General features: G+C 42.0%; 1 protein-coding gene across 1 annotated transcript in view; it reads left to right on the forward strand.

Moving 5' to 3' along the window:
- Positions 1-23,185, forward strand: part of LOC119230141 (copine-9-like) — an 84,800-nt gene that overhangs the window by 42,622 nt on the left and 18,993 nt on the right. The window contains 9 exon segments of the mRNA XM_037491164.2: positions 13,108-13,171; positions 14,643-14,746; positions 15,162-15,266; positions 17,315-17,356; positions 19,672-19,747; positions 19,984-20,037; positions 20,180-20,241; positions 21,412-21,458; positions 22,543-22,724. Coding sequence (XP_037347061.1) covers positions 13,108-13,171; positions 14,643-14,746; positions 15,162-15,266; positions 17,315-17,356; positions 19,672-19,747; positions 19,984-20,037; positions 20,180-20,241; positions 21,412-21,458; positions 22,543-22,724 — 736 coding nt within the window.

Consider the following 23,185-nt stretch of genomic DNA (forward strand, 5'->3'; position numbering starts at 1 on the left):
ATTTCTTTGCACACAAATAATAAAACCTAAAGCAGGAGACAAAAGTGGATGCAAACTGCTGAAGTGATAGCAGGACAGCCAACGAGTGTGTTCCCTTATCTGGCGTCATGCTCGCTGATTGACAGTGACGGCTGTCACCCGGCGTCCGCACCGGACGCGAGTTTGACATATGTGCTTTAGAGAGTTGTACACATGTTAAACCTGCATGGCTAGTTAAATATTCATAATAGTTGATCTTGTCAACAGTTCTAGGTGTACTCATAGACATTAAAACAGATTGCTGTTTGACACCTCATATTCACAGTAAGCCCGCCCTAAACACACTTGGGAATGGTTGATCATTTACTAAATGAGCATCATGCTGCATTGATGACTTTAAACTAGAGATTGAATATAACTAGAGACATGTTTTGCAATGTTTACTGAGGGAATAAGTGATTAGAGAAATAATCATTTTCTATACAATCATGCTTCTTTTAGCAACTTGAGGAGTTGTCCCCTCATGGTCCTTAAGGAGAATGCAAGTTAAGGACACTGGCTTTCGCTTTACTCAGAACCAGAGGATACCACTGGGCCAGATAACAGCCGACAGGTTACAACCAGTGCAAAAAATAGAGGAGATAAAAGATTTACTTCTATTTTTTATTCAATTGAAATTATTATTTGTCTATGCATAAGATTTAATTATGAATAAAAATGGAATTAGAAATACAGTCAGGCAACATTGTTCAATGTTCAAGGTATTGACATAAACTGCAGCACTTAATCCGGGCTTGATTCATCCAGACGAACAGTTTGCGCCTTAGAATCTCTTGTAGTACACTTTGTACGTGACACCTCATCAGCGCTTGTGTTCTTTTCCCTCCCGACCTTTCCTCTTTCTGCAAGCACACTTTTTTTGGCACATCCAATGTTGACAACATAATTTCTACAGTGGGGTGTTTGATCTTTTTCCAAACAGATAATTAGCAGGAGACGCCAACCCCCCCCCCCCCCCCCCCCACTGTCTCCTTTCACACCCGTGCTGTGAGGAGACGCCGGCGATGTAAACAGATCCATTTCCATCAGGCCGCGCTCCGACTGAGAGATCTGGAAACCTTCTTGAGGGTTTTTTCGCCGGCTCTGGCTATTTATAGCGGCATTTACCCCGCAGGTGATCAGCATATTTTATTTACGCTCACTCACTGACTGACTGGGTGGTACAGCGGCTGAATGATCCTTCGTACCATCACTGCATCCTCGTATCTTCAGTTGGGATCATGTTCATCTTTTTGTCATTTGCAAGGCGTATGGGGCAGCAAGTGAAAAACCCGCAGCCATTTTTCCACCTGCTATCTGAGACAAACTCAATTACCAGCTCCTACTGGGAGGTGCTCCCATGCCGGATACGTTAAAACCCTTTACTGTGTACACGTTGCTTCCTGATGAGAGACCTGACCCATCGAAGCAACGCAACACAAGCAAATTGATTTCATCAGTGCTTTTCTTGTAATTTTTTGCCTAGAATATGTCCTGACCATGTTTATCTTACTAGAATATGTCTCATATTATCCTATATTTCTATTTCTAAAAGAAAATTCCATACTCCTTCTGTGGCTCATTGGCTCCAACTGAAGTTGTAACCCATTAAAAGGGACATTTGGCGGAGGTAATTTCAGAAAAGAGAATACAAATATTTTCTTAGAACGCTGGAAGGCCTTAAAGAGTCGACTTTGCCAAGTAAAGTAATCTTTTTCTTCCCCTCAGGGACGCTCTCCGCTCCGTTTCTATACCCACACCAGAACAAATGCTACCTTGCTAAATGGAAAGCCCTTGAATGTGAGCTGTTTCCTCTGATCACTCAGACACGGTGCGTGGCTTTATGTCTTCTCTCTGATGTATTCCTCCCAAGAGCTGGTTTAAGGGGCAAAACACAACTTCTTGTCTGTGACTGAGCCCATATGCCGAGGAGAAATAGCCCGACCTGTGGCCATTATAATTCAGGGATAATGAGTTGTTTGCAGTGATGTGAGGGCGGGTCGTTCCCATCTCTCATTTCATTAGAACCCTTTGCTTCATTATCAGATAGCTGTGTTCTTTCTTGAAGGATGTGATCGGTTGTGAATCCCCATGTAGAGGTCACTTTTAACACCATAATATACAGCAGAGTCATATTTTCTCCATAACTCTGATATGTTATAGACTACAGAAACTGCCTCTGTGGTGCACTTTAGTAATGTTTATCCCCTCTTTACCTCCCAAAAGTCAGTGAGATATTCACAACGTAAGATTTCAGCCAGTGAATCACTTTCATAACACCTTTGTGTAGGTAGCAGCGTGTGATTTACTATTCTCATACACAGCTCCTACGATGCCATTATACAGTGAGGAACCCTATTTCAATTTACATGAACACACACACCTCTCGGTGGGTCAGGAGGTCATTGGTTTTCCCATAGTTTGAGGCAACATTCTCATCTGGTTTAGGCACTATAAACATACGTCTTCACTGGAAGCATTTCAACATCAAGAATTGAGAATAATGGGCACATGATGAGACATGGACGTCTCTGAAGAAATGATTTGATGGATTGACTAGAATGACGAGCATCAGGATTAACAAAGCAGTGGTTTGAGACATTATTCTGTAAGCAGATCCCGAAGGGGCCATTCCAACTTAACTTTGTCCCCATGGAAACAGCAGTGATGGCCTAATGCTTACTTGAAAGGTAATTCATCTTTCTTGTTTTAGCTTTTTCTTTGGTCCACTACGCAATGATCACTAGAAAATATTGCATTTCATTGTATTTGGACAGTGTGGCGACGACAGCCCGAAGACCATCTAATAAACATATAATAGTGGTAATAGTATTATTGGTGGTAGCAGGAATAGAAGTAGTTGTAGTAGCAGCAAAAATACTATTTGGAGTAGTGGTATTAGTGGTAGTATTAGTAGAAGTAGTTTTAGTACTATTAACACTAGAAATACTACAGTATTCGAAGCATTAGTATGAGTTGCCACATTTTAGAAAGAGCATTATTATTTAAATACAAAAGAGCCTAGTTTCCACCTTGAAATGTGTTTTCTTTTTTTTAAAGATGGGAGTGGGTCGGGGAGAGGGGGATGGAGAAAGAATCTGAATGTTCAAGGCACAACACGTTATTAAATGACAGTAGTATGGTTATAAATGATTCTATTGGGTTTTTATTCTGAAGTTGTATATGGGGGTGGGGTAGTAAGATGTAGTTATGAGAAGGGTTTTAAGTCTGGATTTGGATTGTCAAAAAATGACCTTCTATTCCTAAAGTCTATTCCTTGACCTCTGTGGAAAACGTCACAGGGTCAAGGAGAGATGGTTAGGAGAGTTCATGAGGGGTTAGCAAAAGACAGGAAGTGACCGTCTCATATTTAATTGTTGTTTGGGACATTTACCAACTATCTTTTGTTGAAAACAATGTCTCTGTACGCTGAGGGTTTTGCCAGAGAGCAGCTTGCATCTATTGAATCTTTCTTTAGAGATGTTGTTTGTCCCAAAGTAGGCTCGCTCTCGAGCTACGAATGTTTCCACTCGGTCGTACATTCTCGTTGAATGAATGAACATTTGGTCATTCGTTGGTCCTTGTTTTGAGTTGGGTTTGGAGCATGTAACAATGACTTGCATCTAGTTGTAGCCCAGGTTCTGCTGTTTAAGAACAGACAGACAGTTGGTAAGTCTTCTCCCAGGCCCCCAATCGGGCAGCTGTGGGGCTAAGAGGAGTTTAGATTGGGACGTGTTCTCTGTGTCGTGGTGATCTGATGAGACACAAACTCCTCTGAGATGTAGCACGAGCATGCTGACTTCTTCTCCAATTCCCCGCGCATACAGTGAATGGTTTACTCATGACATGGGGCCTGGAGCTTGGACATGAGTTGGACATAAACATGACAGGGAACACAAGGTTTCAAAGCCAACCCGTCTACAAAGTACTGTACGTGTCTGCTTGGTAGTAGCAAAGTTACCAACACATTTGGCTTGACGGTTTAATCCATTCCCAGGGATGATACGACATGAAGTGTTCCATCTCAGCTAAAGTGTAGAGGTACAGGAGGAAGGAAGAACGACACTGACAGGACTGAATGCCAGGCTGGGATTGAAAAGCCTTTTAAAACAAATGCAGTAAATGTGTGAGTCTTCTTTTATATGGGCACCAAACACCAAACAGCTTCGTCAACGTCCATCCCAGGACAAATGATTACAATTCAACGTGAATCTTATGATGTGTGCTGAAATAACATAACACAATCAACCCTTCTCTTTTCGATTTCTTAGACAGGGGTGTAATCATCAAAATGTCTATAAATACGTAGTTATCTGGCATTATTTAGAAATTGGTCCAAATAATTTAATTTAAATGTTTTGTTTTTTATTTTATTACTGCCCGAACCAGATAGGCTGTAGGACAGAGGTCACTGATTGGGGGACCGGGGTCCGGATCCTGATCCAGAGGCCGTCCCATCCGGACCCGGACCAAATAAGCTAAAATAAGACGGTTGTGATTTAAACGTGACGGCGCAGCTTTACTCATCTTCACAGCAGAGGCCTAAAGCACTGACCAATTGCATTCGAGTTAAACCATCCCACTTGAGACCAATCGACCAATCGAGTCTTTGCATTCCAGGCAGGAGGAGGATGTCGTCTCCATACAGTGGACAGACGAGAGAGGTGACGGCAAATTAAAAAAAGACAGTAGGATGAAAAGAACGATAGCGATGTTTGAGAAAAAGACGAGTGAGAAAGCGAGAGAAAGGGACGGTGAGACAAAGGAGGAACAAATCGTGCTTTTCAAAAAGAGAAAAGTGGAAGTAAAGCATTTAATCCATAATGGACGGACTTGTTTCTGTTCATGCTAAAACCAGTGTCTCATGTGCTCAGAACCCGTTGAAACGTCATCATGAGGCTCAATTAGCTCCTCTACGTGAGGAGGAGAACGGGCCTGATGCATTTAGGCCTAAATTCATTAGTTAGTTAATTGAGAGATTATTTATATTTGCAGTCACACATTTATGACATTTATGAAGACCCCTGCTGTAGAGCATTCTAAATAGAGAACTTAAAATGATCCAGCTGAGACCAGATCCATGTTGGATTAGGAGAGTGAAACCTCTTTCTGTGTCTCCCTCTGTCACTCTTCTCCCCCACGCCCCCCACGTATTGAAAGCAACCCAATAGCTGCTCACTGAGCTTTGGGTCTAACCTAGATAAGATGATGTCCCAACCAGGGCTCTGTCCAAACTGCTCACTTTGGAGCTGAGAGGACACCATGCATATTGTATAACACATTAGAGTGAATGTCGCACTGCCAAATATTGAGGTATGTGCTACTGGATATTGAAATACATCAAATCAAAATCTATCCTCAGAAGGATTTTACATAATGTTTCTTTAATGCAAAAGCCAAAGCAGATAAAGTGGTGCCATGAAGATCTGCGGGTAACCCATGATCATGGGAGGGCCAGCATCTGGATGAAAGCGAAACGGACGCTAAATTGTCAGACTGAACTGGTTTGATCAAAAATATTTATTGTTTGTGTTTTTTTTCTTCTCATGGAACACTTTGTGTCCAAAACCACACAAATTGGAAAGCTTCCATAGAGGAAAAGTACAGCAAATGTCTTCTCTTCTGTTTGCTTCTTGTTGTTTTATGCTCCAAAACTCAATAATCAATAATCCACTTAAGTATACCAATGCAAAGAGAATCATCCACCCTGCAGATTGAAAAGCTCTCTTGCTGTGTGAAATTTCCTGTCACGTTTTGCAAGAGTCTGAGTGCTAACACAAACATGCATAATGCATTTCCTTCACTTTTCTATAAAAAAAAGCCCAATGTACATGTTTTATACTCCATGGCTGTCTCTGGGGGGGCTGCTGGAGAAGGGCGCACAGCCTCAGCTAATCTCAGCTGCTATTCCGTCTCTCTGACCCACATCTTTGTTGAAAGAATTTTAAATACAGAAGAATTGTCTGAATCTACCTGAATGCCGCTCAGTATATAAGAACCTTTTCTATGGAAGTAAATCTGTGCCATCGGGGGTTGAAATAAAAAGGTGATTGAATTTCTAGCACTGAATATTTATGCATTGATATTATGTACCTGAATGTTTTTCAACATTAAAACACCGCAAAAACCTAAAAAAAATGTAACGTTTGCCTGCCACTGACGATATACAGTACAACTCTATTACATCTCAATCCTATAAGCTCGGTTGGCCGATTGTGTAGCGCAGCCGCTTTGTGGCACAATGTTATTTGAATTTTTTTGCGGTGTTTTAATGTTCAAATTTGACTTTTTAAAAATGTTTTTTATGTTTCTCAAACCTAGAAAAACATTATTCTACAAGCACATGCTCTCTTTGTATCTCCAATGTGATACAGGTTATGCCACTAGGCTAAAACTCTCCACTCTCATCCAAAAACCATTGAAGAGCTCTATTACCCACTGAGTTACATATTCCAATCTCTGCCGTATGACATTTTGTATTTGATTCCATAACAACTGCAGAAATGCAGTTTCAACCTTGGGAAAATGTAACAGAGCATGTTCCGAGCTACTTTTTACCGTTATTATCACTTTAACGATATTACTCAGACATGGCTACGCCCTCCACAACAGTTCAAACTGATCTGTTTAAGACAGCATGATACTTTGTGTATTTCCCACAATTTCTTTGTGGCAGACATCCCTCCATCCCTCCATCCTGCGTTCTCTCTGGAGAACATGAAAGCTTTCCATCAGCGAGCTGTGTAATTGAATGAGCTGCTCATGCTGTCAGTCCCTATTCCCTGCCTTGTAATCAAAATGAACATCATCCTCCCCATGTTGAAATCACAGAGGGGAGAGGTGCTTTGACTGAGGGACACTAAGGGACACACACACACAAGTGATTGTTGTACATAGCGGCATGCACATGTACACAAATATACTCGTGCATATCCTATTCATGCTGACATGAATAGGATATGCACGGCGTGGCCCGAATAATCTTCCTCTGGCTTACCTTTGTCCTGCAGGGTCCTTGGCTGATGTGGACTAGTGACAAACAAACTTTTAGATCTTTTAATGTGCTGTCGACGCGTTAATCTATGAGATTATTGTGTCTGAGATTAATGCAATAAAACATTTGTAACACAGTTAACTCAACTTTTGTTTTCTTCCGGTGTGCACTGACTCCTGACACAAAACAAAATAAAATTGGAAGTAAAACAAACTGAGGCGCGACATACAGCAGAGAACTGTGCAGAGGAATTACTCCACGTTTCAAACAGAAGGGGGGTGAGTACCCAACGGACCCCTTTAGTCATTGCTAAGCTAAGATAGCTGCTAAAATAGCTGCTAGGCTACTTGCATCTCAACATCTACCCTGGAAATGGACAGCGAAAATAGAGCATTTAATCCTGAATGGACGGACTGGTTTCTGTTCATAGACTAAAGCAGGGTCTTATATGTTCAGAACCCGTTGAAACGTCATCATGGCTCAATGAATTCCTCAGTGTGAGGAGGAGAACGGCCCTGATGCATTCAGGTACAGTTTTAACATTCTGGCAGGAAAAACTAGATCTTAATTCTCCCACTTACCAAAAAAGTGAGACTGGATATATATATTCTATTAAACTGTTCAATTGTTAAATTGTGCTTAGATTTATTATTTATAACTTGCTGGGACTGTCAAGTCCAAATGTGAACCAGAGAAGGGGAAATTCCAGCATATCTATTTTTCCTGAAGTGCTTTATTTGAACATGCATACAATTTCACTTCTTTTTATTTTTATAGAATTTATATTTGCAGACACACATATAGTCGGTTCTTTGTTATGTGACAATAAATATATATATAAAGGATTTGATTTGTTAGTCGTGTATTGATTACATGCAGATGTTGATGCAACTCTATTCCTCTATTTAATCACCAACAGGATGGGTAACAAGGCGCAGCCCAGGCGAAGGCCAACCCCAACGGGAAACGCGTTCAACTTACTGCCGATCACCCGAACACATACGGTCATACGCCTTCTCCAGGCCCACAAAGCACATGTAGACTGGATGAGCATAGTCCCAGGCCCCCTCCATGATCCTTGAAAGAGTAGAGCTGGTCCATCGCTCCACGCACAGGACGAAAACTGCATTGTTCCTCTTCAATCCTTGGTTCGATTATCGGCCGAACCCTCCTTTACCAGGGAGGCTGAGTAGTGTGATACCCCCTGTAATTAGCACACACTCTCTGTTCCCCCCTTTTTGTAGAGAGGTACCACCACCCCACCAGACGCTCGCTGTCCAACCCAGTTTAAGCACACAACCTAGTTTAAATAATGTAAAAAAACAACTTTTTGGCTAACGCTGAATTTCTAAAGGCTGGCAGAACAGAACTGGCACATTCTGAATCATGCAATTATTCTATTAAGCTGTAGGAATTGTTATGAATGTCTTTTGAGGCCTTTTCCTCAGGATACGAATGAACCAATTCCACTCCAGAATCTTTTATGGACAGAAAACTTTCATTTATTGGTTTGTGGGGATTACGTTACGTACTCTCCTGTTATCCTATTTTGAATAATACCCTACTTATTGAATACAGTTATTCAATAATTGAGAAATTTACAGTTAAATTGGAATTACATTCATGTCCACCATTACCATGCGGCATTATTTTAATCTGGTTCCAAGGTTCAGTGTGATTGCAGAAAGTGTTGTGAAGTGTGAAAATGATGACATTGGGTCTGAGAATGTTGTTCAGAGCTGTTCAATTGAAATAAATTAAATGTGTTTCATTATATTTTGTGTGGCACAGTACCACACTACAAGAATATTCTCCCTGAATTAAAGAATCCTACAACGAGGAGAAAAAAAGAGGAAACTTTAGTGAGAACAAAGTAAAAGATGTACAATACATTTAATTCAACCACCATTAGATAGAACCACCATCAGATAGAACCACCATCGGATTGAACCATCATTAGATAGAACCACCATCAGATAGAACCACCATCGGATGGAACCATCATCAGATAGAACCACCATCAGATAGAACCACCATCAGATGGAACCATCATTAGATGGAACCACCAATAGATAGAACCACCATCAGATAGAACCACCATCGGATGGAACCATCATTAGATAGAACCACCATCAGATAGAACCACCATCAGATAGAACCACCATCGGATGGAACCATCATTAGATAGAACCACCATCAGATAGAACCACCATCAGATAGAACCACCATCGGATGGAACCATCATTAGATAGAACCACTATCAGATAGAACCACCATCGGATGGAACCATCATTAGATAGAACCACCATCAGATAGAACCACCATCAGATAGAACCACCATCAGATAAAACCACCATCGGATGGAACCATCATTAGATAGAACCACCATCAGATAGAACCACCATCGGATGGAACCATCATTAGATAGAACCACCATCAGATAGAACCACCATCAGATAGAACCACCATCAGATAGAACCACCATCGGATGGAACCATCATTAGATAGAACCACCATCAGATAGAACCACCATCGGATGGAACCATCATTAGATAGAACCACCATCAGATAGAACCACCATCGGATAGAACCACCATCAGATAAAACCACCATCAGATGGAACCATCATTAGATAGAACCACCATCAGATAGAACCACCATCGGATAAAACCACCATCAGATGGAACCACCATCGGATGGAATTACCATCAGATAGAACCACCATTAGATAGAATCACCATCAGATGGAACCACCATCAGATGGAACCAACATCTACAGAATCATGTGAGGAGGGAAAAAACAAGAAGTAAGCAGTCAGTAATGTGTGTTTATGGTGACAGGAATAGTAAGGTGACTCTAATAATAATAGTGATAGCAGCAGCAGGTGTCAGGAGGTCCATGGAGGCAGGACTATGAAACCAAATCAATATCAAACAATGCACTAACATAAGTAATCTTTTTACCTATTATGAACAGGCCCTTTTTCTGTGCGTGCTGTGTTGTTTGGTTTGATGATGATGATGATGATGATGATGATGATGAAGACATTCTGGCCATGGAGTCCTTTGGATTATGAAAATGTTTTAGGTCCATATGCTCTGCGTTTCTAAGTCACTTTGACCTCATTCGACTATTAAAGGTGCCTGCATATGTTGCTCATCAGCTTTATTATTGTGAGGCTGATGCCATGACCTGGTTTTCCTTCAAAAACAACATTTCTATTAAAACCCCCAGGAAATGACCTGGTTGAAGTTAACGCAAAAAGCGGGGGACTCACATGCTGCATTTGATTTGCATATGATGAATAGTAAAATCAAGAAGAGATTAGCTTATATATTCTGAAGTTTACTTATTCCAAAAAATGTCACTGTAAAATATGTTTCCTAAAAACCTGTAAATAAAAAAAAAGTTAAGGAAGAAGTTCACAACTGTGTTGAAGTTCGACGTGGACGTCATCTTCATTAAGTCTCTCTCAGAAAAAAATGGAAACTTCAATTAGATGAAAGCGCCTGGGCAATCAGCACAGATATTACATTGGTAGCATTTTAGGTCATGTTTAATCTTTGCTCATGAATATTAGATGGCTGCTGTTAATGATCCGCTGTGCGATGTACATCACTGTTGAAGCCCATCTCAGGGAAATGTCTCCACTTCTCGGCTTCACACCTCCTTTGCTGGGAGAGCTGAACATTCCTCCCCTCAAAGATTTCAGATGACTATGAAGCTGTGATTTACACCTATAGTAAGGATACTGTATGGGTTTTTTATTTCCCACAGGACATTCAAGATATAATTGTTGTTCTCTGAGTCTCTAAAAATCAATCTTTGTCTAAAATGATATATTTTGAAGACATTTTTGTGAAATAAATGTCTGTTATGGCCCCATCTAAGGCCAAGAGAGGCCACACAATGGTGATTGAGTTTATGGCTCACTGATGAAAGCTCCTTGAGTTTAGAGTACTACCAACTTGGTGTCTGTGGCAACATCCCCAGGAAGCCCACACACTGTTTGAATGACATCAAATAGCTTCCCCTATTGCCTCAAAGACGATCAAACAGAGATTTTAAGGAAATACTTTGGTTTGTTTGAGCTTGATCTTTTTTTTTGTCAAATTCAAACTTATTACCAGTATACAAGTAGCATAGAGACCTGATGTGGCTGTCGGGTGATGAGGATGATCGAATAAGGAGCTGATGAAGCTGATGAATCCGCTGAAGATTGGGCGGATGTGGGGAGGTGGAGCGGCAGCATTAACGTACTGATGGTGGAGACACAGCAACAATGCAGCTGTTTGTTGAGCTTCTTGGAAAGAATTGTCAAATTTAGGCTACATGTCATCATTCACTCATTCAAAATGAGTCTACACAACAACTTTGTCTACACAACAACTTTGAATAACTGCACATAGAAAATGTGACATTTGACATGCCATCTACCATTTTTAAAGATTTGCTAATATATTAGTTGAGAGAGATGGGTTCTTTTTGTACATTTTAGAGTTGTGTAACTGCTACGTGTGCGTTTGTGTGTGTGTGTGTGTGTCTGTGTGCGTGTGTGTGCTTGTGAGCTTAAATAACCTGAGTGGGCAGTGAAAGACGTGGGAGGAGGGACAAATAATGAGTGGGAAATACTCTTGCTGAAGAACTCGACACATCTGCACACATTTTCCTAGGTGACTTCCATCTTCATCAAGTTATTTTCTTCACCTCCACCACATCGATGTCTTGCATCCTTCTGTGTGTCCAATCTACCCAGGAAGCTGCAGTGTTTACCAGTAGAGTTGTGACAGGAATGGGAATAGGTCCCTCTGTGAGAGTAGTTGGAGTGTGTGTATATGTGCACCCCCCCCATGCTAAAATCATTATCAGAGAGATCGCAGCCTGCAGACGGTCATACATCACTATTAGCGTTCTTGTTTAGATTGATTAAAAAGAGAAGCAAACTGAGGGGAAGTTAGGAGCGTACGAATGAATTAGTTTCAGGTGAAGTTGTTTTAGACGAGGAGCTTTTTTTTCATGTCTTCACACACAGCCTTGTGTCAACAGAGGGCGCGGAAGCGATGGCAGAGTGAATGAGGCAAAGCCCTTGGCTCAAGGTTACAGAAGCAGGGAATATGATATGTGTGTGGAATAATCTACTCCGTAATAGATATTACATGCACGTGCTTGCGGTGCGTCTGTGCCCGCGCACGTCTCCAGCATCTTTGAAACTCTGGATTTTAATCACGGCGCCACATCTGGGCCAATCGGCCCACGTGGAGCGGCATCAAGTGGATGGAACGAATCGCAGTGAGGTGGAGTGTGACAACAACTTTCAAATGGAGGATAAAGGTCCTCCCATTTTACATATTTGGATTGACTTCCTGTTAGCGTGCCATCCCTTTTGACACAGAGTTGGAAATGAACGGGTCACACATGTTCAGCAGGTTTAATGATTAACATGTTCATCAACTTAGATCAACTTGTTAGAACTTTCTAAACATAGCTTTGTGTTCACCTAGAGTTTGAGTTTCTGAAAGGGTTTCTGGAGTGGATGAGGATTGTGGATCCTGTGTGGATAATGTGGATTATGAGTGTGGTAACAAAGCACCCTTTAGCCTAAAATCAGAGCGATGTATCCCTCCTTAAGGCCTCCTGTTTCTAATCAAGATCCAATTTCAATACAATTATCAAGAATGTCCCATGATTCATCACCAAGTGAGAGGTCAAACCTCCCCTGAGAGAAACACGGAAAGTGGGAACCGAGCCATGATCAGGTAGAAGATTGGTGGCTTGTCTCACGGGCAGATGTCCACTTTCTTTCCTCCCACGTGTGATAATTGCTAGTGGTGGGGATCTGATCCAGGGTCAGTATTTCTGGCACTGCTGCTGAGATCAATCACCAGGATGAACTGTCAACGGCTTTGGATGGAGGGTTGCGTTTTGATTGTGTGATGCGGACAAAAGGATTTCCCACATTTACATTGAGTGTGTGGATTTGTGTGGGTTGGATATTGGAAGTATTTTTTTTAAATGTACTCCTGTTGTTGTACGGGATTTGTTAGTAACCCTGTTTTCATTCATTTACTGTTCTGCACATCTCTCTCTCTCTCAGTGGGATTCCAGGGAAGAAGTGTGGAACCATCCTCTTCTCCGCCGAGGAGCTCAGTAACTGTCGGGTTTGTACCAGAATAAATTCCCACAAACACCCACAAACACTCTGATGAAAGCAGTCTGACACTCGGGTCAGGAAGTGAGGCAGATTCCATCACAGTCATGTTTCCGTGTTTCCATTTTTAAGTTTACCAACTGAACTTAAATGGCCGCACAGACAATAATTTGTCATAGCCAAGCAGAGGGAAAGTGAATATGTGCTTTTCATTCAAAGCAATGATGAGAGCCGCTCATGAATTATTCAATCAAGTCTATAGTTCACTTTTCTTGGCCAGGTTGGTAGATAATAAGACACTAAACACAGAGAGGTGTGCTCACTCACACACACACACACACACACACACACACACACACACACCACAGACAAACCTGCTCCCGCAGTATCACAGTCCTCACTTCTATATGCAAACACATACAATGACATGCATGCTTCTGCTGATTGGTTAGCAGCATGAATAATTATGTTTAACCTTACAGATGCTATATAATTGGATCTGTAGTTGAATCTGGGGAAGCTTCACACCTTCAGAAGTTCACATTTGCTAGATATGCTTCATGAGGAATGTTTAATTTGCTGTATGAATGTCTGTGACGGTCCCTTGTTAGTTTTAATTGAAAGTATCCGTTCTCTCAATCCACGAGTTGTCTTTAATAACAACTTGGCATCTCAGACATTAGATGTTTGACTTTAAATTGATGTCAAGCTGAAAATAATTAGCTGATAAAGCCAATTTGAGTTCAAAGTTCTTTATATGAGATTCAGAGCATGGCATTTTGACTCCCTACATTTCTCAACATGGTAGAGGCTGAGTTATAACAGAGCTAAAAGTGCTAACACTGCTAAAAGCGCTAACAGTGCTAAAATCCATAACAGCGCAGATGACGTCAGCTGTGGTGAGAGAGCTAACAGTGTTTGTCTAAGGGGAAACCACAGAACGTAAATAGGAAGTGGAAGGAGTCCCCATGAGCCATTGGCTTGTTGAGTATAAACAAGCTTATGCAACCAACCTTTTCCCGTTAACTTTCCTGAGCAGAAAACACAGCGTGGACTCTCAGATCCAAGGAAAGCGACCTGTCAATCACTCAAAAATAACAATGAACTCTTATTGCGCCTCTAGTGTCATGAAAATAATGGTTCCACAAATATGAATGACATGCACTAAAAGCATGCGCGTCTAAGCTAAATAAATAAAGAGAAACTCTGATTACTAATCACACAGAGGGCGCGTTACTTTGTTCTCTGCTCAGAGAGGCATCACTCCACTTTATCTTTACATGAACAGTATCTATGTGCTGCTATATTATTGCTCTGCATCCTTTTATATGCACTTTTTACATGAGTGCCAGTTAAATTAAGTCTACTTTATACTAATTCAATGTGGTTTGGGACATAGCGGTTGTACCTACTGTGCAAAATGAACTGAACTCATCAGTAAACTAAAAACATGTCAACGATAAACTGCTGTTGTCCTGCAGGACATAGCCACCATGCAGCTCTGTGCCAACAAGCTGGACAAAAAGGATTTCTTCGGCAAGTCTGACCCTTTCCTCGTCTTCTATCGGAGCAACGAGGATGGGACGTAAGTGTGTGTTTCGGGAAGGTGCGTGTGTTTGTCCAATGTGAGTCCTTCACGGTGCAGTCCATCTGTTTGTCCTCGGGTGGAAGCAAGTGTTTTCTGCTCCTCTGTCGCCAAGCTTCCTTTGTTCATGACAGCGACTGGAAACCTGCCAGCACATTTCTCTGTAGGATACAGTCCAACGAGGAGTTTCAAAGCTTCGTGCACATCCAATGGACGAAGTTCTAATCTACACTCAATGTGTCCTTTAATCAGAATCCTAACCCTCTGTGAGCCTCTTCTGTTTATTCCAGCTCGAGTAGAAATGCACGTTAAGAGACTGAATGAGCTGCTCTGAATACTTAGTTTATCCATAGTTGGCTTTTTCTTTTTCTCGAAAGAAAGTTCAAATGTTGAGCGGTCTCTTCTGTGTCTCCAGGTTCACCATCTGCCACAAGACGGAGGTGATCAAGAACAATCTGAACCCCGTTTGGCAGCCGTTCACCATCCCTGTTCGAGCTCTCTGTAACGGAGACTATGACAGGTGAGGCAACGGCACGAGGTCAGAGGTCAATGTTATTGGGATCCACCAGAATTTTAGAAAATGGATTTCACTATGAATCCATTTTTATTTTTGTTTCTGAACAGGTAAGAGCAGGGGGCAGCATAAGCCGTCAATCGATCTATCAATAATCTATGTTCAGTAGCAGGTGTCCCTGTTAGAGCGAAATGGTCCCACACTAAGGACACAGCTGGGAGTCACTGTGACGGGACTTTATAGTTTGTGAAGTCCATGTTTGTACTAGATTTCCTTTGGAGAATCTGTCAAGAAAAACCCTTTTTAATGATGCAATTTACTAATAGCTTTGTTTCTGTCAGCTTCCCTGTTTGAACGAGATTAAAAATGAAAATATTCCCGAAAGAGTTTGATACCTTTCTCCATTTTGCAGCCAGTTCTTTTCTGTTTTGGTTCATGTGAGCAAGCAGCAGTCTTAGACCCGCCCCCTCAAGGCTCTCATTGGTTGAGACCCCCCCCCCCAAGCCAATAATGATGAGCATGCACCCTGCACGCACCCATGCTAAGTGTTAGTAAATTAACATGAACATACACTATGGCTTTAAGGTCACAAAGCATATTTTCGCATTAGTTGGTTTGTTGACATATTGGCAAATTTAGCTGCAACTAGAAACACTGAATTCCTTTCATGTTGTTTTTCTTTGGAATGAATACAGTTGAAGAAGCTGAGCTTTGTGGTGAAATCACTTTTCACCTTTGAGTCCTTGGGTGATCGTAGAAGTAGAGATCATTGAAAACGTAATGTTTTAAACGTGGAATTGACAAAGTCACACAGGGTTGTTGGAGGGAGAACACCGATGAACTGAGCTGAGACTCTCTTTAGACACTTTACGACCCTACAAAAAACCCTCTTTCTGTGGTTAAACTCGTCAACGTTTAAAATTCATTAGGAAGATTCCCATTTCCTGTAAAAACTGATAGTGAGCTCATGGGAAAAGGAAGAGCCCCATTTCCCATGAGGCCATCTGGTCACAGGTAAAAGGGTCAACAGGAAAAGCAGATAACCAATTACCCCCAGTCTCATATAGGGAAAGGCATTGTCCACAGTTGTGATTTTCCAATTACAGGTGGGACCCTGTGCTGGTCAGAATAATGCCAGCAGTCGGCCATGCTCTCAGTCTCAGGCCAGTGCTGGTGTTATTGAGTCCAACATGGAGGCCAAGCAGCCAACCTGCTCACGTGTGTTGCGTTATTAGGAATCATTGGAATTGCTTTACTGTTAAAATTTTCAAGACGATGCATCGTTTATCCCTGTGTTATACACACTAGTTCAGGACTCGGCTTTGGAAGGTTCCTAACTGGGTCCACGTAATGACCAGAAGGACCAGAAGTGGCTTCCATGATGAGAGCTGCCCAGGAGAGATGCTTCCTTTATTAGCTCCTTTAGGATAGGGACCACTGGAGTTTCCCTACCAAAGGAAAGAAGATACTGCCATCCCACAATGCCTTGCAGAGGCATCATGTAAAGGGACACTGTAAACACCACGTTGCCTCTCTTTACTCCCCATGAAATGTCCTTCACATCTTTCCTTGACCTCATGACGTTTTCCAGCACTCATCTTTCCAGTCTACATGTGGGCGCTGGAGAAGAAGCCTTTAGGCAGGACTTTGTGTGTGTGTGTGTGTGTGTGTGTGTGTGTGTGTCCTCTCTGTCTCCTGTTTGCAGACAGTATTTAATAAATGTTGTGTTTAATGAGAATGTTTCTAACAAGAATCTCTGTGTATTCTTCCATCTGCACTACTCCACTTGATGGATGCTTGATGAGAGTGGGAGGCTTGGCTAACAACAGGGATATATATAGGAAATAGGAGTTGTCTAGAAGGGTTAGTGCTGTAAGTGTATGTGAATGCTTTTAAAAGCCTCCCTCATGACATTAGAAATTGTTTATCCGTATTATAAAATGTGAATCCTTATATATGTTAAAAAGGGAAACCTTTCTGACATGTTCCTTCCTCTTCCTCCCCTTCACACTCATCTCCCTCTTCTTACATCTCTCCATGTCACCTCCCTCCAGGACGGTCAAGGTGGACGTATACGACTGGGACCGCGACGGGAGGTGAGTCCTCGCGCTGCCCATCCCCCTTTTCTTGTGCTCTTCCTTTATTTATTTTCATGGTGGGCTCCACCTGCCTGGGACACACTGAGTAATTAATCAAGAACAAGCAGCAGGTGAAAGGACGTTGTGAGAATAATGATTCCGCAAACCAAATATTATTCTTTAAAGCTTTATACTTTTATTTCTTCCATACGTTTCATGGCACGTGTACTTTCAGCTGGAAAAACTGATTGGCTATCTAATAGGCTCATTGAGGACATGTTGGCTGTGTATTTTTGAAGTTTCTTCCTCTGGTACTTTTTCAAATTTTCAGCAATATTCATATTTGTCTTTACGTGGATTCTTTATGTAGCAATGTATCAAATCCCCCCCTTCTAGTTCTAATTCCCTCTGATATTGACAAATCTATGACATCTTCCCCCTCGCTCGCCTGCACAGTCCGAAGCCTTTCAAAGTAAAAGTCCCATGGATTCAATTCTTCTCGAAATGAAGATCGAAACTCATTTAAATATACTGTATAATACTCTTAATAAAACGGTGACAACAGAGAAATACAACCTTTTCGTTAACATTTATCCCTGTGTTTATTTGTTATTATTTCCAGGAGAATGGTGTGCGTGCGTCCTTGACTCAGTCTGCACCTTCATGTTTGTCATAGTCTTTACTTTTGGCTCGATCCAGTTTGTTTGTTTCTCTCTCAGCGTAAAGTCCTTGGTTGCATCTCTATTGTCTGTCAGCTAAATAATCAGCCAATTTCGGTCCTCAAACACAACAAACCCTGAGAACACCAGCGCTTCTCTCAGGGAGGAGTCATCAGTACGTCAATGTTAGTATTAAAGCTCCAAATGACATGGTATGAGTCACTGCAACCAGGAGATGCTCGTTTGTGATTAGTGGACGTTTCTGATGGTGAGGATTTGTCTCGAGCATTATCTCACAACATAGTGCAGGAATAAGATACAAATATAATAAAATATAAAGCTATGGGTTAGTTAAGTTAAAAATAAAAATAACGTGCACCAGCCAACAGAAAGTGTACATGTGGAGTGTGAAGAGGTAGTAATATCAGCATTATATAAAATGCTGAGGGGACAAATGACACATCTTTGAATAGAAGAGACAAAAGGCAGACAAACTGCCTCGGCTTCCTTTTCTTCCTCTGTGACGCTTTCTTCACCTACACCTCGTTACTTTGTTCCTCCACTTTCTTCCTGGTTATGTTTCAAACCTTCTTCTTTCTCCCCCACTGGGAGATGATTGCTCGTTGTTTTCTCCTTGATGATTCTAAATACCAGCATTACGCAGGCAGCAGTGGTGTCACACACAGCTTCAGGTGGTGATATATTTGGATGTAGACATGATGGGGGCATGCAGGAAGTTCATGTTTGCCAGACGGGGGATGCTGGAGTGGATTTGTTTTCCTGTTCTGATGAAAAACCATGTGTTGAACCATCGTTCTCTGAGGAATCATCCGAGGAGGAAGGGATTTAGGCCTAATATCCCTTCTGGCTCAGACCAAGTGAAGTGAGCATGTAATATGGAATTTGTACCGGTGTGGAGGACCCAGAAGCAGTAGATGGTGTAGACACGCTTTAATCTCACAGCACCTTGCATAACTATTCACTCCCCCTTGTCAGGTTATAACTGCCGGTTCAAATTTATTTTATTGGAACATTGGAACATCTGGAAGTCGGGGAAAAGTTTACACTGATTTGCAAATAAGAATCGTGTCGTGTCTGTTTCAGACAGACAGTGAATACGGGGATGTTCACACAGACAATACAAGACGAATGATATGCTTTTCCATCATCAAAGCATGTGAACGTGTTGAGGTGGAAACCCCAAGTACAAGTAGGAGTACGATATGTCGCCTTTAAGTGTCGCCACTCAATGACGATGCCCACCAGTCAGCAGAATAGTTTGAACCGATGCCACCTTGAGACGTCCTTGAGCCTTCTGTCATAAATGAGTACAGCAAAGTGTTAGGAAAGGTAGATGTAACACACAACCACTCATTCACATGCAGACACATTGTTGTTCAACCTGTGTGAGCTGAACGTGTCAACAGGCGTCTTTTTGACCAACTTAAGGACACGCCTTCTTCCTTAGCTTGTTCAGCTTCCAAAGAGCAGCTTTGATATTGCTTGCTCGCTGGAATTCATTTATTTAAGTACCACAAATGTTTGTTATTTCTCTCTTGCCTATTGGATCTTTGTTGAGGTACACGGGAATTTGCGAGTCAAGTTGCTGTTGTTTATTAACGACTTCCCTCCCTCTTCTGTGTTTGTTCCTGTCTAAATCGATCCTTCTTGCAGCCATGACTTTATCGGAGAGTTCACCACAAGCTACAGAGAAGTGTCCAGAGGCCAAAGCCAGTTCAACGTCTACGAGGTGAAATGCAACTCCATTAAAACCGAATCCACAAGGTTATTTTCCTGCATGTGTAAAGAACCTCAGCAATGTAACATTGTCACGACATCAATATTTCTTTTTACAGTGTTATATATTATTCATTTGTTGTATTGTAGATTGCTGCCTCCCATCTGAGGGCAACACATATTAACAGCATCCAACCGCATTTCTGCACGGACGGAAACTAATTTGTTGTTTCCTGCTTTGCGGTCAAGGTTTTGAATCCTAAAAAGAAAGGCAAGAAGAAGAAATACGTCAACTCAGGGACGGTAAGAGCTGCCGGCGTGCGTTTCATCAGCTGCCGTCACATGCCAGTGAAACGGATGCCGTCTGCGATCGGTCCTCGGTGTGATCCATCTCTGTTCCCTGTCCCTCCCCCCTTCTCCCCTTCACTCTGTCTCCGTCTCCAAGGTGACTCTGCTGTCTTTCAAAGTGGAGTCCGAATGCACGTTTGTCGACTTCATCCGAGGAGGGTAAGAGCTCCGTCCCCATAGTTTCCTCGGCGTCGTATTTCGGTGACACGCTTACCCACCGGGCTCACAATAACTCCCAGCTTGTCTATCTTCTCTCTACTGTTCTGTTTAGCACCACTGGAATTTCTTTTTTTGTTAATTGGAGAGCACAGTTTGTCCTTAGATGTATATTTAGAAATATATTTTTATCTTGCCGTCAGGTGGGACACAACTTCATCACCATCCCACATACACAGGCACACAATATAAAATAAAATCATGATTCATATCATTGGGCACCACATCCTATGTTGCACCTTAAATATGAATAAAATGAAAGTTAAAGAGAGAGCTGAGGGATAAACAAGGTCGCGATGTGCCAAGATGGGCAGACTCAGGGACTCAGTGACTCAGATGGTAGTCTGTTCCAGCTGTAACAGGCGATGCGACCGCCCCAACCACGGCACAAGAAGAGGTAAAAGTATGACAATATAACGAGCTTTACAAGCACCACGGCCAACAAGCGGCACCCCAGTGTGTGGAGTGACTCAGAATACTACAGAATACTAGTGGGAGACAGTATGAAGCCCACTGAGCTGAAGAGACACTTGGAAACCCCCCACCCTGATCAAGTGAGCATCATCAGATGCAAAGAGAATATCACCCCGCTGTTAGATGTAAAGGAATATGTTGTTTGAACTGTTTACACAGTGAATGTACATTTCATTGCTATTTCATTTTCAGTTTAAAAAAGCTAAATTGAAGTGGAAAAGTTTCCATATGTACTGGAAAAAAATGTAATATGTAATAAAAAAATGTAATATTTTATATTTTATCCTGTGTATATATATATATATATATTTTATCCTGTGTATATATATATATATAATCCTGTTTAGGGTGGGGGGCCTTCAATGTTCCTACATCATCATGGAGTGTTTTCTAGTGTTCCGACCATTCAAAGCGCTTTAACACTCACATAGAGACACCTGCCCATCAGTAAACCCTCTGAACACAAAACGGGACACCAACGTAACAGACTGTGTTATGGTGCCCCCCCCCCCTGCCTATTGACATATGAGGGACAGCAGTCCTCCATCCGCACATCTGTAGAGGTGCTCCCATCTGGAGATGCTAGTGGTCCTAACATGTCTGCTTTGAATGACACTGATGTGCTCGATCTCCCACCAGGACACAACTCAATTTCACCGTGGCCATAGACTTCACAGCTTCCAACGGTAGGACGCGTCCGTCCGCACATAAAGACATGTCCCTGCATATGTTGTCGTACCCACTGCGTCTGTGATTGTCACAGTCATTGCTTTTGTTATGGAATACATTCTCATCTTTGTACGGCTCATTTTCAAGATTTGTCAAATTGTCTGAGATGCTGCACCTGGTGTCATTTCATTGGTGTGGTTCGGAGGCCCAGCGGGAAGATGTTGCACATCACATGTAGATTGTTTTCTCTATTGTGATTAGGCCGGATTTTATGGGTTTGTCGTCACTGGTGATACATATTCTGCCCACAAGAGGCTGAAACGCATGGCTGCCCTGTGTTCCCTGAGGTATTAGAAGCTGTAGATAGACGCAGAGTAAAATGCAAATGCAGTATGCAAAAAAAAAGGAATGACTGCATTGTTATATAATGTCCAAACTCACCTGGAAGGAAGCAAGAATGCTTTCAGCTTTATTACCAACCACGGCACTTTGAAGCAAGATTACATTTCTGGGGTTATGTGGCGAATTGCTTTGGAAGCTTTTTTTTTCCCTCTATAGCTGAATCCAGAATTATATTGCATTCCTGAGAATGAGGCCGGGAGCAATGGTAGGACCAGTTAAAGGAGGCGGGGTTTAAGGAAATAGCATTTACCAAGCCAAGTTCACAAGATTGATTCGGGTCATTTCAATTTTCATGAGAATGAGTGAGGCCCCGCCTCTAACGCTGAATCAACTTCTCTCTCTGCAACCATTGCGGGGAAAGAGAGAAAAGCAGCGGTGTCACTCTGTGTAACCCGGCTGCACACCGCATGCCGCCCTGTCCCCTGAGTCACCACCAAGTTTACCAAACTGCTCCATTTGAATTGCTATACATATTATAATAAGACAACAATTTATTGCTAAGAATAAGTTTGAGTTTTCTCAGCAAAGGTGATACAATGGAGGAAAGAAATGCTTTTATAACTCATGTATCAGATTAGAAAAAACTTGGGACTTCCTATAGATTTAGATTTATCTATAGATATAGATTCCTATATATTTCTATAGACTTATTGCATTAACTTCCGTTTGTTCGTGTTAACGCGGTGCTTCCCTCCCCAGGGAACCCGTCCCAGCCCACCTCACTGCACTATATGAGTCCGTACCAGATGAACGCGTACGCCATGGCTCTCAAGGCCGTGGGGGAGATCATCCAGGACTACGACAGCGACAAACACTTCCCAGCATATGGCTTTGGAGCGAAGCTTCCACCGGATGGAAAGATCTCCCATGCCTTCCCACTAGTGAGAGACGAGCATTGTCGTGTTACTGGGCCAGAGGTTTCTTCTGCTTTAGCACTGAATACTGTTCTTAGATACATTAGTTGATGATCTTTTTTCCTTTTTGGCCACTTGAACTTAGTGTTTATAAATGTTTAACCTGATGTGAATGAGCTTAAATCTGTGCCAGGGTATGTGGTATGTCGATCTGTTAGTTCCTAACGGGGTCGTTGGCCCCTGATGTAGAGACCGCTTTACTATTTTTAACACTGACTTTTTCCAAATATTAGACTGTTGAGACCAACAAAGAAAGAAGAAGAAAACTGTTTCCTGTGTGCAGCAGGAGAAAATGTATTGGTGTGACACCTCTTGATTACCTGGACCAACTAATTATATATGTCACCTCCCTAACAACATTCATGGTAGTGAGCTGACTGAGCCTGGAAAGTGAAGTCAATATGCATAAAGCTGCATTCTCTTTAATG

This window comes from Pungitius pungitius, chromosome 8 (genome assembly GCF_949316345.1).
Source record: "Pungitius pungitius chromosome 8, fPunPun2.1, whole genome shotgun sequence".
NCBI classification, from domain to species: domain Eukaryota; kingdom Metazoa; phylum Chordata; class Actinopteri; order Perciformes; family Gasterosteidae; genus Pungitius; species Pungitius pungitius.